Source organism: Neomonachus schauinslandi, chromosome 7 (assembly GCF_002201575.2).
Source record: "Neomonachus schauinslandi chromosome 7, ASM220157v2, whole genome shotgun sequence".
Lineage (NCBI taxonomy): Eukaryota > Metazoa > Chordata > Mammalia > Carnivora > Phocidae > Neomonachus > Neomonachus schauinslandi.
Window position 1 is genome coordinate 53,873,129 of NC_058409.1, and position 19,015 is coordinate 53,892,143.

The 19,015-nt window shown below is 36.7% G+C and overlaps 1 protein-coding gene across 3 annotated transcripts in view; it reads right to left on the reverse strand.

The window, feature by feature from the left end:
- Positions 1–1,944: 1,944 nt before the first annotated feature.
- CERT1 (ceramide transporter 1) overlaps positions 1,945–19,015 on the reverse strand; it is a 113,697-nt gene continuing 96,626 nt past the window's right edge. For 2 of the 3 annotated variants that reach the window (XM_044916914.1, XM_021701986.2), the window contains 7 exons: positions 18,396–18,491; positions 14,874–15,006; positions 13,843–13,913; positions 10,673–10,801; positions 10,017–10,146; positions 8,738–8,874; positions 1,945–5,175 (listed from right to left, as the gene is read on the reverse strand). In XM_044916914.1, coding sequence (XP_044772849.1) covers positions 8,747–8,874; positions 10,017–10,146; positions 10,673–10,801; positions 13,843–13,913; positions 14,874–15,006; positions 18,396–18,491 — 687 coding nt within the window. In that variant the 3' untranslated portion in view covers positions 1,945–5,175; positions 8,738–8,746. The remainder of the gene's footprint in view (positions 5,176–8,737; positions 8,875–10,016; positions 10,147–10,672; positions 10,802–13,842; positions 13,914–14,873; positions 15,007–18,395; positions 18,492–19,015) is intronic. The other variant, XM_044916913.1, reaches the window with a different exon arrangement.

Consider the following 19,015-nt stretch of genomic DNA (forward strand, 5'->3'; position numbering starts at 1 on the left):
CTTCCTCTTAGATACATTTCTAAGAAGCTTGGTTATGACAAAAACAACGTAGGCCAGATGTTCTGTTTATTGTTATATCTCCACTCCTGTAACACTGTGTGGCATGTAGTAGGTGCTCAATAAATATTTGCTCTGGGAATTGTTGCTGAGTGCTGGAGAATTAATGCTATCTATACTGTTTATACACATGGCTAATACGCCTTGGACGTTGACTATATCCTAATGTAGCTGCTGCACACAGACTCCCCTCTGCTGGACCCCATTCCTGCTTTGGCCTCCCAATTCCAAGGAAGAGTACTATGAAAGAACCACAGCGAACTGACTGGAAGGGGATCTACAGCTTGCTTTAGTTGCTACCTCAGTGGTCATTTTGCAGCAGTAGGTGGCTCACACCAACAATGATAGCTATATGTTGGAGGTTGTCCTTGGATTGAAAAATTCAATAAAAAACCTCCTTGGGCTTGTTGGTGGTTTTTTTGTTTTTTTGTTTTTGTTTTTTTAATATAAGAGTTCCCTGTCTTACCCCTCTGAGCTAGAGGACAGGAAGGCAGTTAAGGCATTTAATGATGGTCAAATTTATTCTTTAAGATAAAATTTATACATCTGGTGGGATTTTATGACACACAGGTATCTGGGATTTTTGTGAAGCCAATAGTGAAGTATGTTAAGACCCATATACCAAAAACGCTAGTCTTCAAGGATGTCAGTTCTTTCTAATCTGACAAACCCCATACTCTAAATATTAAATACCTAAGGCAGTAAAAATCAGCAGAATCTAATGAAAAGATAAGACTTCGGAGTCACTCAATGGGCCTGGAACCCTTGGCAGCCCCCTGGTCCCTCATGGTAGAATAGGGCTGGCCCCACCATCAACTGGCAGCAGCAGCCCTGTAAGGGAAGAAGTTCATTAAAAGGCAGGAATGGTGCATGGTACAGACACTGAATGGAGACGTCCTCATTCAGCACCTCAACAATCAAAAAACCTGGGTAAAAAAATCCTGGCTGGACATCTTTTAGTATGTTTAAAGACTGTTAACATTTGTTCTAGTACTAAACTTGAATTCTGTGGAAGAGAGGGAAGAGGCCAGAAAGTACCTTTATATATTTGTTTAAGGCTATCCAAAGTATACAGACATGGAAGGTTCATAAAAAATTTGTTTTAATGGGTAAACAATGCAAATGCTAACAAAATGAGTCCTGTTGTAATCTAGTTCAAACAATGGCAAAATCTAGAAGATGCCATAAAACCAACTCAATCTGAAGTAGCTAGTTAGAACTATACTTATTTGCACGTTATATTTCAGGTCAAGCCTAAGGCAAAAAGTGCCTGTACTTAAAATCACTTTAAAAACTACTTACAAGTGTGCCATGAGGACCACATACTATTTGTCAATAAATGTAACACATTAAAAAAAGAAGTCCAATGCAACAGCCAGATTTTCTCTCCAGCACCCCACCAGATTAAGTAGTCAGCCTGTGTTTAGAGGTCACGTCCTTTTAAGATGGCATGTATCTTTGAGCACTAGGAGAGAAATATTCAGTGCCTTTCAATATAACCCATGGAGGAACTCACTGACTGAGTGAATTGCAAATCCACACTTCCCATCTTGTGGTTGTTCTAGGGCATATATTTCCTAAGCGTAACAACTGGAGTTGGCCACATTATTTAAATAAATAAATGAGATGATTTATTTATGGCTAAGTACAGGTAGTTGAATTATAAGTGTGCACGGCTGGCACTGTGCTTTCGTTTTAGAAATACCCAACTGCATATGGCTTTACTTTTTAGCAATTTGAAAAAATTCTGGACCAGCTTCCTTAGTAAGAAATTCATTTCACACTGTAATCCACTACGCATGTGTGTGTATATATATACGTATGTATAAAGACCCACAAAATATGAAATATTCACGTTATGTACTTGATCTATTCCATTCTGTTCTATTTTGTTTAAAAAAAAAATTTATGTTGTTTTCTTGATCCCTAACTGGGTTACAATCCAGTTTAAAAACTACTGAAGTCGAGTTATTTTAAGCTCTTAACTACTCAGAATTATGCAGGCAGTATCTTGGGGTTAAGGAAAACAATCAAGCAAATACATTTGTCCATAATATTTTAATACTTTTCCACTTTTAAATACTGGTTTTAATTTTGTGATTGTAACATGGAAGATCCAACTTTATTATTTTTTAAAAACATCATCAGGATCATAAAGCTATTATAGAATAGTTATACTCTACACACTCCCAAGGTACTTTAAAATGATTATGTTTTGAGTTTGTAGATGAACAATGACAGTATTCCAAATACACTGTCTGTACAACTTGGACTAAATACTGGTGAAAGTGTTTAATTGGACAAACAACTGATAAGCTTAAAGATAACCAGCACAATTTCACAAGAGAACCAGCTCAGCCCAACTAAAATTTTAATAGCAGCTGACACTGATGTTTGTACAGGTGTACAAATTAGCCAATGAAACTGAACAAGTGGAAAACCTGTTGCTCCTTTCCCTTATTTTGTATTCTTACGCCTCTCTCCCAGCCATCCCCTCCTTAGTCTGGCTGTCTTTGTGGCGATCCCAAACCAAGAGCTGCTGTGATCAAAATTAGAAGTCCTCATTTCCAAGCGAAACACTGTGCTCTCTTGTCCTGTACAGTGGGCACTCAGGGACAAACCCATCATTACCAATATTTTTCAAGTTTCTATCACAGTACAAAAGAGTGAGTAGAAAAGAGAGTAAAAGGGTATTTTGTTTTGTTTGGGGAAGAGAAGAAATTACTGTGTTTGGGAAAACATCATGTCCATTCAGACAATGACTAGGAATTAGTCATATAGATATAATCCTAGAGGGTCTGCATATTTTTTAGAACGGCTAGTACCTCTCCAAGTTTTGACCTCTTTAAAACTCTTTTTGTATTCCCCAACTGATTTCTAAATCTGATCGGATGGGATTAACCTCTAGTGAAGTACCTGTACAGTTATCTAAAGGTAAACATGTCTTTTTCTTCTTTTTTTAATACAAGTATTTTTAGTGTAATCATTTCATTTACAGAATTGCAAAAGGGTATCATTAACATTTAGTGCAAATGCAACTAAAGGTAATTAGATTTAGACACTGCTTTGTAAGCTTTCCATACCTTTGTAAAATGAAGCTATCCAATTTAGTTATGAAAAAGTTACTTGTCCATGTTCATGATAGTTACCAGACATGGCAAACAGAGAAACATTTATAGTGGGCATAGAGAATTTTTTTGAAGATTCCCATCAGCGGCTATGGTGAATAAACCCTCCCCCCCCAACCCTCCCATATCCCATCCCAAACCCAGAGCTGATTGTAAAATAAAATACACATTTGAGGTATAAACTTTTCTTTTTTAAACATCACAATATAAAATGTTAACTGGTGATGTAGTAAACTCATATGATAATTTGTCTTATTTGCCTTACTAGCATTACCACCATATAGGCACTTTTCCACACAGTCAAATTATGAACAGCGTTTTTCTGTAATAAGGCATATTCCATGCACATCATTTAGAGAAAGGTAAATTAAAAAATAGAAAAGATTTATGGAGCATGAAATCTGCGTGCATGTAATATAAGCACATATGTTTTATATGTATTATTTCTCTCTGTACAGAATAATAAATACCACTATATCTGATGCAAGTAATTCACTTCCAGGATTGTGCATATTAAGTCATCAGACTAATCCCATCATTAAATTATCACCTTGCATTCATCATTAAGACTCCATTACCATGTATGAAATATATACAGGACATGTTCCAAGTGACATGACTTTCTGCTTTACAAAATGGGTCTGATTTCTGTGTTTCTACAGAGATGAACAAGTCAGCAAAGCATCTAAAAATGCCTCTGACATATGTAAGCACATTTGTGTATAAACACAATGAAGATTTTGAAGTGGGCAGTCATTTCTACTTCAGTGAGTCCCATTCCTTGCCTCAACTCCATGCTTCAAGGTTTTTCAGAGGCCTAAAACTAAAGAAGGTATTTTACATTTAAGTTCTTACAGCAACTAAGGGAAGAATTTCAGTTTGAATCACATGGAATCCTTTACTGCTTTGCTGAAAATTCTGAGCAAGAGGCAAAGAGGAGCACTGCTCATGTTTTCTATGCACATCTTGCAACAAAGCCTTTAAATGGACCCAAATTAGAAGAGCTAACATGCCTGTTACGAATACCAGAGACACTGAATCAAATGTCAAACCCAGACAGCCTGATTTATCTTAATGAGAAATACCGTGTATCTTCTAACAAATTCCAAGAAAACATGAGCTTGTTTTATCCTTACTATTGTACCAGAAAGTAGTTTATACCCACAATAGTTGTATGTTTCTGTTTGGAGGCAGGCAGAACCAATTGAGGAATTACCAAATTGTGTTTGTAAACAAACTGAAAAAAATCTGTAGCACACAGTACACAACTAAAAATACAATAGAAATAGAAAGATACCTGGGGGAAAAAATAAAGCTTTTCACTCTTTCTCCATCAGAACCAAGGTTCTTCATAGGAGTAAGACTATAGAAAAGGCAAAATCACAGGTTACTGACAGCCCTCAGTTATTAAGAGACACTAGGTAACAACATGAATCATTATAGAAATCAGCAGCAATGAATTCTATGATTATACAAAGCAAAAAAGTCAAAAAATTCTGAACACAGATTTAACCATAGGCCTGAAAAAAGAGCCCCATCCAGGTATGTGGTGCACAGAAAACACATGCCCCACGTGCATTCAACTTTTGTGCTTTTCTTTTGTGCACAAAACCTGATACAAATGAGGATCTTAGGCCGGACCATAGTAAATTAAAAATTCTGAAAAAGTTTCCAAAAATTAAAGCATCAATTCCTAACTGTGATTCAAAGTTGATTTTTTTCTCTTCTAGGAGCAAGCAAATAAAAATATAGCCATATACATGTAATTTTACATGTATTTATAGTTATATGCTGAGCGAGGAGATCTAACAGGAGACAGCTAGTGTTAGATGTTCACCTTTGCCATTGCAGTCTTTTTTCATTTTTGTACACAAGGCCAGGGTGTTTGGCCACAGACAAGGCTATAGATCCTATGTTCCAGCTTAGAGCATTCAATTTGTTTTTTATTTTTTCCTCCAACATGGAATGTCACACAGCCTTGCTTCAGTCACTGCAGGAAAGAAAATAAGTAAAAAATTAAGCAATATATTATTACTAACAGCTCCAAGACTACCCAAACAGGTTCCTCCTACCCTCTGAATTCATGGATAGATCTCTATTAGAAATTTATGCTTTAAAGATTTCCACCTTTAAAAATATAAACTTATTAACCGTACATATTTAAAACTTATCTCATCAGCAAGGAAGAGAAGGCCTAAGGAATATTTCGAAAGCTAGAAGAAAAAAAAAAGGAATACGCCACAGATAAATAAGCAAAGAGGGAATCAATCAGAAGTCTCTGGATTTGTAGCCCCCAATCCAGCATTTCTTTCTTCTTAGCCTTCAATAAAAATTATGCTATACAATACCATTTATCAAGAATTTACAAGTTTTGGGTGCCTGGGTGGCTCAGTTGTTTAACCGACTGCCTTTGGCTCAGGTCATGATCCTGGAGTCCCGGGATCAAGTCCTGCATCGGGCTCCCTGCTCAGCGGGGAGTCTGCTTCTCCCTGACTCTCCCCCCTCTCATGCTCTCTTCTCTATCTCATTCTCTCTCTCAAATAAATAAATAAAATCTTTAAAAAAAAAAAAAACATACTCAGACACTGTCACATAAGTTTTAGAGTTTTGACTATGAGGGGCGCCTGGGTGGCTTAGTCGATTAAGCGTCTCTCAATTTCGGCTCACGTCATGATCTTAGGGTACTGAGATCAAGCCCCGCATCGGGCTCTGCACTGAGCATGAAGCCTGCTTAAGATTCTCTCTCTCCCCCCCCACCCCCACTCTATGCTAGGATCCACTTCATACATACATCTTTTCAACCATTGTGAAACAAATACTACTATAGGTAAACAAAGATTTTTCACCATGTGTTAAGGTTTGAATTTGGTTCTTTGTCAGAAAGCTCAACTGGATTCAAGGCCAGAGCTAACTTTTGGCCAGTGAATCTTTTCAGGTCTCTCTTTACATACACTCACATTGACCCCAAAACAATGCTTCCTCCTTCCTCTGAGATGAATTTCAAGCCCCTCCCCTCCAGGTCCTGTGTGCATATGTATGCGTGTGCACACACAGACACACACTCACACAGTCAATAAAACAATGCCCCAAATCCAACAGTTCTGAGGCAAATATTGTTAAGACTATTAGCATGTATTTTTCAAATGCTTAAGAAAATTCTTCTTTTTGAACGCAGTTGAGAGCATGTTCTAGTTGTAACTGCATTTTCATTTCTTTTGCTTAATACACAGTTATATTTTCTGCCCTGCTTATCAGCAAGGCTCAGGGTAGAGGTGAAGAAGAGAGAAAGCAGATTACAGCTGCACACTTGGTCTTGATTAGAGCAAACAGCATTCTTCAGCCATCTTAATTAAGGCTGTGGGGAGAGACATCCAGCTAAGTCAGGTGACAAGCCTGCTGCCATCACGTGGCATCACGTTTCTGGTTTATTTGAGATAACAGTGCAGAGACAAAACCAGCACATTTCATGTCCAGATCTAGCCGTAACAATTCTAAAGTACAAGATATTCTAAAAATTGCCAGCACATTTATGCAGTGCACTTATGCTTAAAGAAGAGTCTCTCAAAGCTTAGGCTGTATCCCAAAACACTAAGCATTCAGATAAGACCAGAATCTGTTTAACATTTTCAGGTAAGCTTTCTCCTGGGAAAAGCTAAGTCTCTGCGACATCACTTCAACAACTCTTGTGTTAGTATATGACAATAAATTTAGTCTTTGAGGTTTTTTTTTCCTTTAAGAAAGGCATACCAAAAACAGCATCAGAAATCAGAATTAGTTAAAAATATCAGTCATTATATAATTATTGAATGTATCACTTTTATCTAAAGAAAGTGACTCAAGAATATACATTTCTCAGCCAATAACTTAATACTCAATATAGGAGAGAATGAGAGGACATTCATAAATACTTGTGACTTATGAGTTATACTTTGGTAATCTCTATCAAAAATTTAAATGTTAACACATACTGAGAGTTCACAGCAACAGAATTATACAAATTGTTCTCAAACAGACCAAGAAATGTTCAAACTGAAGAGAAATACAACAACAACTACACTGAGAGAGTATTTTTTACCTACCAAGGTGGAACAATCCAAGTTCTATTTCATACACCGAATGAGAGGGTCCAGGGAAATAGGCACTCCAATACGCTATTGCTGGTGAGACAGTAAGTTACTACAACCTCTATAAGGGGGTGATACCTAAATTATAAATGCACAAACCCCCTAGAGGTGCTGGCAGTGTCATATCTAGTAATTTATCCCACATATCAACTTGCAAGTGGATATAATTATAACACCGTTCTAGCAAAAATTGGAAACAACCTCAATGTCTAGCAGTGGTTAGATAAATTATGTGCATCCGTATGCTGGGATACTGTGTAGCCGCAAAAAAATAAGGAGGGAGGTCCATAGTGTTATGCAAAGACCTTTAAAGTAAAGCAAGTGCGAAAACAAGATGCAGAACAGTGTGTTTTCTTAAACAACAACAAAAAAGTGCATGTGTGGGAGGAATACACGTGTATTTGCTTGTTCAGGCATAAAAAATTCTCTGAAAACATACTCAAGAAACTAGTAATATCAGTTTTGCTCTTCTGTTTGGGGCTGGAGGGAGGGCAAAACTGGGTGAGTAGGGGACAAGGGATAAATGTCACTGTTTATCTTTTCAGACTATGAACCATGTTAACATAGCTCAGGTCATGATCCCAGGGTCCTGGGATCGAGTCCCGCATTGGGCTCCCTGCTCAGTGGGGAGCCTGCTCCTCCCTCTCCCCCTCCCCCCCGTGCTTGCGCATGCTCTCTCTCTCTCTCCCCCAAATAAATAAATAAAATCTTTATTAAAAATAATAATAAGCATGATCCCAGGGTCCTGGGATTGAGCCCCGCATCGGGCTCCCTGCTCCCTCTCCCACTCCCCCTGCTTGTGTTCCTCTCTCGCTGTGTCTCTCTCTGTCAAAAAAATAAAATCTTTAAAAATAATAATAATAATAATAAACATTCCAGCTCTTTGTGCAAAGACGTTCAGCGCATATTTGGCAGTCAAAATATGGAACCGATCCAGACATTAATGTGGGACTAGCTAATACATTCTGCAACATTCATATAACAGATTTTAAAGGAATGAGATAGTTTTATATGTCTCATATCTTTATATGCAGTAACAGTCAAGATATATTGTTAGGTAGAAAAAGCAAGCTGCAAACAATAAGTATAGAATAAACACATTTTTAAAAAATAATAATATACGTCACTCACAACATACATACAAAAGTATGGAAGAATAAACAACGAACCTAAAGTAATTTCTGGGAAGGGAAAAATATGGGGAATTTGTCCTTCTGGAATTCTATGGCTCCATAATGTTAAAATCTCTTTGCATAAGCAGATACTATCTAACATAAGCAGGAAAAAAACACATTTTAAAGGCCAAAACTACTACAACTTTGGGAACATCATAAAACATAGATACTACTTCCAACAATTAACTAAATTTTAATATCTGCAAACTTATATTAAAATTTTTAAAAAAGGATAATATATATCTTCCAGTACCTGTTAATACTAGAACAAAATGGGTTTTCCCGCAGTTTTTTCTTGGACGTAAGAAGTAAAACGTTTTAGAAACTTTGGATACTCTCGCTTTGCCACTGCCCTTAACACTGAGGCTGGTGCCCATCCTCCAGGGTTCACTGCAAGATAAAGGAAAACTAAAACCTGTTAAGATACAATTCTCCAAATGTATGTGAAGCACTCATTTTGTTCCTTTGCTTTTAAAAAATTTCTCACGTTGGAATAGTTAACATCTCTTAAAGTCCTGACCTGACCATTAATTCCTTCGTGCTACCACCAGACAAGAACACACCAAATAAGAAAGCATTTATTACCTGGCTAAAATGTTCCTGGCTCCCCAAATTATATGCAAATATTAATATAGCAACATTTTAGGTTATGTTAGATTTGTCAAACTCTACTATAATCAAACTGTCTCTTTAAATGTAGTAGCAGTTATGTCCCTGTATAAAAGAAGATTTGAGGATTTGATTAAAGGGACTCCAGTGACTCTTGCAGGTCGGAAATGGATGTAGTAAGAAACCTAAGCAGGCAATGATTCAGAAAACAAAAAAGCCTGACAATGAGAAAAAGAACTGTTAATTTCCTTAATCATTATTGCTTATACTCCCAGTTATACATATATTTTATTAGACAAATATATAATAAGATGGTTCTTAAAGCCAAGCATATGTGAAAGTGATCTAGAGATGAAATATTAAAATTTATCTACCCAGCCCCAGTCTCAGAAATTCTGATAGAGTAGTTCTGGGGTGAAATTCAGACATGGGTATTTTCAAGTTTCCTGATAATTTTGATACACATCTCTCCAAATTAAAAATCATTAATCTAAATGATAAAAAACTAAAAAGACATTTAGATCATAGTAAGAAAATCAAGGGGCGCCTGGCTGGCTCCGTTAGAAGAGCATGTGACTCTTGATCTCGGGGTTGTGAGTTTGAGCCCCATGTTGGGTGTAGAGATTACTAAAAATAATAGTAAAAGGGTGCCTGGGTGGCTCAGTCATTAAGCGTCTGCCTTCGGCTCAGGTCATGATCCCAGGGTCCTGGGATCGAGCCCACATCGGGCTCCCTGCTCGGCGGGAGGCCTGCTTCTCCCTCTCCCACTCCCCCTGCTTGTGTTCCCTCTCTTGCTGTGTCTCTCTCTGTCAAATAAATAAATAAAATATTTAAAAAAAAAAATAGTAAAAAAAAAAAAGAAAAGAAAAAGGAAAAAGAAAATCTGTATGACCAAGTTGCAAAAAGAACCCCCAAATACATACCATTAGCTACATATGTAATCTTGCATAGGATATTGTCCCTGCTGATCTCCTGGTTCCCCTCTGGTGGGCTTACCAAGGTCTGACAAATCATAGCAATATTTATCTTGGCACGGACACATCGATTGTTCAGCTGCCAAAACAAATAACAGAAACGAAACATCAGTATAGGAGATGCCTAGTATTTTATAATCCCTACTGGTCTAATAGTACATTAAGTTATCCAAAACCACTGCTCATCACCAACCTCTCCAACCAAATCTTATAAGGACCAATAGATAACACATGCCAAGCTGCTATGACAGCAGGAATAATTTTCTCCCCTCTTAAGTAGTAGATGGACCTAAACCGAGGTAGAAACCCAGAGGTTTTGCTAGCAGTTGATCATGGCTTGAGAGAGAACTGTGGAAGCAGCCTTCCACTAACTACCCCTTCAGTTCTGTGTCATCTAACCTCAGGAAGAAAGGAAAACAGCCCCTGCCGGGTGTTCACAGCCATCACTGCTGCCCTTGGGTAACACACAGGCTATACTGTTCCAAGGAGCCAATCGGACATAAAACAAAATCTAAGAAATGTGTGTCGTATGTGCTTATCACTCTTGTTCTGCACTGTTTAGCTTTATACTGTACGACTATACACATTTACACAAGTGCACTTACAGGAGCACTGTCATGATCCACAGAAAAATTACACACTATCCAGGTTTCAGGGTCATTTTCAGTCAAGGCTGGGATCTTTCGAATGGCAGAAAGATATAATACATCTCGCTGAGAAGCAGGCCACACTCTCTGTGGAAGAAGTAAAATATCTTTTGAAAATATAAACCACTTTTAAATTCATATGTAATATGGAACTAACAGAGAAACAAATGTAAAACCAATAAATATCTTAGGCAAAGGTAAAATCTGTCAAATTTTAAATGGAAAGCATCTGAAAGTACCCAGCCAAGAATTATGAACAATGAATTAATGGCTTTGCAGAATAACAGCATCAAAGGAATAATCTATTTTTAAAAAATTTTTAAACTGTGTATGTTTATATGTATATATGTTATAAATGTATACATATATGTTTATATATAACAAAATTTTTGCCATTTAAAGCATTTTTAAGTGTACAATTCAGTGACATTACATTCATAATATTATGTAAACATCACCACTATTTCCAAAATTTTTTATCATCCCGAATAGAAACTTTGTACTCAGCAAACAATTAGTTCCCCATTTCCCCCTCCCCAAGTCCCTGGTAATGTTCTGCTTCTAAGTACAGTATTAAACCTCTGTTTAAAGTGTTCAGAGACTTAAAAGCTAAGATTTCAGTGTAAGAAGACTGCTCCTTTTTATACCACAATCACATCTGAAGAATACCAAATAATTAGATTGAATCTTTCAACTTTATGGTATGTAAGGAAACATATCATGTTGAAATGATATGGCAACAAGGTCTATGAAAAGTGAGACTATGTACTTTTAATGAGAGAAAGTATGTGCAATGCCTTTCCTAATTGTTGAGTACAATAAATAGCCAACAACAGTGTCAATACAACACAAATCATTCGGAAAGTGAAATGGTTCATGTTTTAAAGATGCTAAATTTCAAAAATAGAAGAAAGCAGGCTGAGCAAATCTATGTGAAGCCAAAAATAAAGGAAAATTTGGCTGTGTTAGAACTAATGAATGCAAATCCACAAGGATGACAGTAAGATGAAAATTTAAAGAATGAGAATGACTTAAGTATCAGGAGAAAAGTAGCCCTCTTCAAGATGAGATTATAAAATAAGCCAAATTTAAAGGGAAAGTTGTATAGCATTACTGAATTTTGTTGAAAAAAAATTATGCCAGGACAATTTGTTTGAATTATTCAAACACTTATAACTCTAACTTAAATTTTATTACATTTAAGTGACATTATTTTAATAGTTTTTAGCTTTATTTTTCAAAAAATGATCGTAATACAACCTATATAAATCCTTTTTGATGGTTTTTTATGAAGTGAAATACTGCCAGCAGATTGTTTGCCAAGATCTATTATCTTCAGATTGTAAGATTCTTCTGACTCTAAATTATTGGTCATTTCTATTCATTCTAAATTATAAGGCAATTAATTGGTATTTTTAACATTTATTGAATTTTAAGTTTCCCTTAGACTCCCCAAATCTGTACGCTGAAGCAGAATCTTCATTGTTACACACTTCTTTTTTAATTGAAGCAAAGTTGACCTATAATTTATTTTTTATACATTTCTTGAGCAGCTACCATGTAAAATCAAGCCCAGCTCAAAATCATTACATACAAGATGCCTCCCATGACAAAACTGAGTTCAAGAAATACAGAACCCACAATATTGTCATATATTCAGCTCAATTAAAAAGCTTTAAATAAAGAAGAGAAAAATGAAGTACCTACTGAATTACTGTATTTCTTATATAACCTACAATATTACGCTGAATGGATCTTTCCAAAATTATAGTTCCTTTTTAAAATTGAATGTTATATTAGTTTCAGGTGTACAACATATTGAATTTGACAATTTTATTTATTTATTTATTTTTTAAAAGATTTTTATTTATTTATTTGACAGAGAGAGACACAGCGAGAGCGGGAACACAAGCAGGGGGAGTGGGAGAGGGAGAAGCAGGCTTCCCGCCGAGCAGGGAGCCCGATGTGGGACTCGATCCCAGGACCCTGGGATCATGACCTGAGCCGAAGGCAGACGCTTAACGACTGAGCCACCCAGGCGCCCCTGAATTTGACAATTTTATACATTACTCAGTGCTCACCACAATAAGTGTAGTCACCATCTGTTACTGTAACCTTATTACAGTATTACTGACTACATTCCCTATGCTGTACTTTTCATCTCTGTGATTTATTTATTTTATAACCAGAAGTTTGTACCTCTTAATTCCCTTCATTTATTTTGCTCATCCTCCCATGTACCACACCTGTTTATTGTTCTTTACACAATATGTTATTTGGCAATTTTCAGGGAACAGAGCAGAATAAGGTAAGAGAAATACTAATTTTTCCATTTTAAACATCTAGAATAGCAGAGGAAGAGATGAAGTAAAAGTGAAATGAAAAGTGAACCAATTTAAATGACAACGTTTCTGTATTCTCTGATATATGACCAATTCCTTAATAGTTATGCTTAGCAATTTTCACTTGCTTTCAGATAATCCACTTAGATGACTTTCATTATCTACCAGTCTTAACATATATTAATAACATACTTTCCATTCCCCTCATTACTATGGTCACAGGAAACTATGATTCACTTTTGTATTTGGTAACGATCACTCATCTCCTCTAAATACTAGATGCTACAAAAACATTTAGCGGAGTATCAGTATTTCCTAAACTTTAAGGGCACATAACTAGCTGATGATCTTTATCAAACACACTGTTCCTGGATATTTCTCAGGTTCTTGTCTCAGGTTCTCTTTAAAGGAGCTGATATCCTTTCAAATAGGTGACATTCTTGCATCATTAAAAAAGTCTTTGGATCTTTTATGGCATTTAATTTCCTACCAAATTTTACTTCAGAGAATTTCTTTCTTTTTTTTTTTTTTAAAGATTTTATTTATTTATTTGACAGAGAGAGACACAGCAAGAGCGAACACAAGCAGGGGGAGGGGGAGAGGGAGAAGCAGGCCTCCCGCAGAGCAGGGAGCCTGATGTGGGGCCCGATCCCAGGACGCCGGGATCACGACCTGAGCCGAAGGCAGATGCTTAACGACTGAGCCACCCAGGCGCCCCACTTTAGAGAATTTCTATGTCTCGGTTTGAACTACAGTGAAATCCTTTTGGGATGAAGAGATCTTTACCTTGTGCGTTTGATAAATGATGATTGCATTATCAGCTAATGTTTCCACCACATGAAAGTTTTCTATAGTTGCTGAAATGAAGAGAAAACATTAGTAGCCAAAAAGATATATTACCTCTTCCTAGAATGTGATTAACTTCAGTTATACTGATGGACACTGTGATAACATGAGCAGGATTCTGCCCTATCTTGGCTAAGTCCAAAGGCAAGGGAGTTAATACTTCATATTAGGGCTACAGACAGTGGCCATGAGACCTGATCACCAGGAAATCTCACTTCTTTGGCCCAATATCTAGCTTCCACAACAAGAAAGCAATTCTAATCACATTGCATTATTCAAAACACAAATTCCTATCTAATACCATGACCGTTTCCTGTAATCTCTAATTTACAGAAGCTGAATAAACTGTTCTATATAAGGCTTAGGTGACTATATTTGTGAAAAAAGAATGTCAAACTGTCATTGATAAACATCTTAAGATGTTCAAAACTACCTGTATTTATGAAATTTGGTGCCTAAGAGGAAACACACGCACACACACACACACACAAACAACACACACACAACACACATACCCCAAGAATAACTCTAAACAGATCACAGCAGGACTTGTCTAGGGTTTACTAAGGAAACAAAACAGTCTGGGAAAGTAGATGATAAAACAGAAACCTTTCATTTTAGTCCTGGCCCTTCTACTAATTAGGCTCTGTGGCTTCCGACAAGTCACTTAACCTATCTGAATTTTACTTTTTTACCTACCTATCATGCAGGATTATTGAAGTACTGGATCAAATGCTATAATATAGTTAGAAGCATTTTGTACAGTGTTTTCACTGTACAAGCTCTATTTCACTGTAAAGCTCTATTTAAATGTAAGTTAAAAAAAAAAAGTAAATGCAAGCTATTATCAGATTTTCCAGATTTTTTCTACACTAACTTTATAAACTGTAGATGAGATGCAAACACTGGGTTTATTCAAAATAAATTCAAAATAATAATTATATTAGGATATATTAATAATGGCAGCTTACTTTCCCAATCATTGCGAACATCAACATTCCAGAAGTAATTGCAGACCTCATGTCCTGTAACACCTTTCACTGCATGGGTAGCTTTCAAAGGATCCAGAACAATTCCGTTTTCTTCTACTTCCCTTCTATATACCTAAAGAGGATATATTTAAAAACCTGTTTAAAAAATAAAAATCAAACTCCTAAAGTACGAACCTGAAAGCAGGATTTTAAGTTTTGCTGCTTTTTAGAATTTCATTTATGAAAATCTCTATTTATGGTACATAAATATTCTGCTAAAAGAAAATTTTAAATCTCAAATTATTGATAACACATAAAAATACTTAAAACTACAAATTTGGGGTAAACTTCAACAATGAAAAACATGCATATGCAACGAACACCTAATTACATGAGTGGTTAAATTAAGCCTGGTTAGAACAAAATCTCCTTAAGGATACTGATTTAAGGCAGTTTTGTTCAATGCTAGATACCCCGCATCTTAGAATAGTATCTGAAACACAGCAGGCTCTCAATTATTTGTTGAATGACTCAAAGCTAAAATGGCATGAAGATCTATGCTATCTTGCTTTTTATTTTTTATTTTTTTAGGAAGAGAGAGAGAGAGAGAGCGCGCGTGTGCAAGCGAGCATGCAAGTGGTGGGGAGGGGCAGAAGGGAGGGAGAGGGAGAGAGAATTTTAAGCAGGCTCCACTCCTAGGGCAGAGCCCAACACAGGGCTTGATCTCACGACCCCGAGATCATGACCTTGACCAAAATCAAGAGTTGGAGGCTTACCCGACTGAGCCTCCCATGAGCCCCTATGCTATATCTTCTTTTATTTTTTAAATTTTATTATGTTATGTTAATCATCATACATTACATCATTAGTTTTTGATGTAGTGTTCCATGATTCATTGTTTGCGTATAACACCCAGTGCTCCATTCAATATATCTTCTTTTAAATACTGAAGTTGTGTACCTAAAGTGCTAAGTAAAATTAATTAGCTCAAAATTATAGGTTTGTTACTTTAGGGAGTTTTGTATTAAGTTCTTTTGAGAAATGAGTAATCATGTTACTACAGGAAGAACCAGCTCTCAATTTATGGAGTGCTTTATGGGTCCAGACACTGTTAGGCATTTCACATACAGTTTATCTCTTAAAATCTCTCTCACCAAACTACTTTTCCCTACATGCTTATTTATTCATGTTATTGGGACTGCTATTTTCCCAGTCACCCAAATTGGAAACTTTAGACTTTTAACTCCTCACCTCACACTTCACATAGTTCTTAAGCTTGTCACTAAAATTCTGTAAGACAACCAACAGCTTGACTTTTATACTACTGGTTACTTCTTTTAGGTAGGCTTTCATCCCCATGTACTTGATTCTCTTAAGTGGTATACTTGGTCTCTAGTTTCTTCCTTATCAGCTTCGTCTTCCTAAAATGTTACTTTGCACACAGTGGCTAACCTATTGCTACAGACAACAGACTATTCTCCTTGGTGGGCTATTTTATACTCTCCATAATCCAATCCCTCTCTAAGGATGTGGGCTGTAGGAACACTTAGTCTCTACTTCTCATTCCACATGGAGGGACTTTTTTTTTTTTTTTTTTTTAAAGATTTTATTTATTTATTTGACAGAGAGAGACACAGCGAGAGAGGGAACACAAGCAGGGGGAATGGGAGAGGGAGAAGCAGGCTCCCCGCAGAGCAGGGAGCCCGATGCGGGACTCGATCCCAGGACCCTGGGATCATGACCCGAGCCGAAGGCAGTCGCTTAACCAACTGAGCCACCCAGGCGCCCTGGAGGGACTTTATCTAGACTATCACTCCTGGTTTCTCTTCATCCCTTCACTTTCTCTTCCCTCGGGAGGCAACAATGATTTATCGGAATGTTGAGTATAGAATAAGGACTGGAAGGCTTGGCTCACCCCTTTTTTTTAAAGAGAGCATGTGTCTTGGTTTTCTTCTGGGGCTTACTCTTGTGGGGAAGGCCTGTGATTATCTAGCTATGTCAGAAACATTATGTTTAATTCTCGGTAACATATTAGCAAGACCTTGTCACTGCTACTCTGAAGTTATATTCTCCAATCAGCTTATTAGATATATAGCTAATATTTTAGCATTTCATCTGCTTATTTCTTATTTCTTAATTAGTTCCCTATTCAGGAGGAAAATAAATTCCAGCATCTGATATTGTATCTCTACTGCTAGAATATTTCTGGTCAACACAGTCTATGCAAAACTCCTGAATAAGAAGTTCGCTTTCAAGTTTTCGCTTGTGTTTGTATTTTTTATCTAAAATATCCTTGCCTCACCTTTGTCACAATCTTGCTTCCATTTCCAGACATAGTTCAAATGCTTCTCCTCAGTATAAAACAATCTGTTTCAAATCACAGAGATCTTTCTTTTCCAATTTTCTCCACTACTTATCTGTGCTCTTCGTTGAATACATTATCAGACAGAAACAAATAATGTCAATATCCTCCTTTCCCAATGAAAGTTTCAGCTTGGAGAGAGTCTTATTAAAAATCTCTTTATCTTTAACATAGTGCCTTGGGCATAAGGTATTCCAAAATTCAATGCAGCTGCTGTTTTGAATCCATCTCTAAATCCTATTCCTTGCTCTTATTCTCTGTCTCTTGTGTTTAAGGATGTGAACAAGATTAGCAGACCCATCTCCAAATATTGAAACAGGATGCAATGAGAGAAAGGACAAGAAGTGAGGGATAGGGGCGCCTGGGTGGCTCAGTCGGTTAAGCGGCTGCCTTCGGCTCAGGTCCTGATCCCAGGGTCCTGGGATCGAGCCCCGCATCGGGCTCCCTGCTCAGCGGGAAGCCTGCTTCTCCCTCTCCCTCTGCCTGCCTCTCTGCCTACTTGTACTCTCTCTCTCTAATAAATAAATAAAAATCTTTAAAAAAAAAAAAAAAAAAAGAAGTGAGGGATAGATGAAAAAGGGGAACAAAGTGACATCTGGGTACAATATTTAGTATATTAAAAAATAAAGAGAAATATCCAAATAGAGAACCATCAACTAATTATGTCTTATTCATACCTAAACACCCAAATTTTATTTTCTCCATGGCCCAGGCAAAACAGAACGGTTTGTACATAGATTTTTATTGTGATCATAAAGAAACTGTGTAAAGGGGTGCCTGGGTGGCTCAGTTGTTAAGCGTCTGCCTTCGGCTCGGGTCATCATCCTGGGGTCCTGGGATCAAGCCCTGAGTTGGACTCCCTGCTCAGCGGGAAGTGTGCTTCTCCCTCTCCCACTCCCCCTGCTTGTGTTCCCTCTCTCGCTGTCTCTATCAAATAAATAAATAAATTCTTTTAAAAAATAAAAATTAAAAAAAAATAAACTCTATAAAAACCAAAGTACATTTTACTTCTTAGTATCTGGTATTTCTTTGATCATATGTAGTAATTCGTTTAAAAGGAATTTTAAAATGCTACCCTCATTCACATCAATAGTTAGTAATGATACTATGACTGTAACAGAGCTGCAGTTAGCAACCTATAACATTTTACTGGGAATTACCTTCATTTCTCCTTCTTCTACAACCAACTGCCAATTAGCATCTCCACCCACATCCTGTAATGAGTAAGTCATGTGGTTTTGCACCATCTCTTCAACCTTGGAAAGAAAAATAAAGCCATAAGAATCCATATCCAATGAATAACCATGACATAATCTCTAAAACAGAATGGTATTCAGTTTGTTTCAGTTCAGAAATGTTCTGAGAAAGCTGAGCAACCAAATGCACAAAGATTAGTAGATGTTATATAGAGTTGAAGAGTTTAGTCCACATTCCAGATATCATATCCAGGTTAATGACAGGGGGGAGAAACGGAGAGAAAGAAGATGCTTCACTCAAATAACATATATTGGCCTAATGTGCATAAAGTGAGCAAAATAAGCATTTTCTGGGAAAAAAAATTCCTTCCTTTACCATAAAATGCTTCCTTACAGAGATAATGTCTTAAAACATAAAATCACGTGACACTAAGGGTAAAAGGGACACAAAGAGATGATCTAGTCCAGTTTCTATGTTTAAGACTACAAAGATAATAGAAAGTTTGTTATATGGCAAGATTTCCCTACGAAAAGATAACAAATTTTCATTACTTCACTGATAAATTTCACTTCTACCATGAATA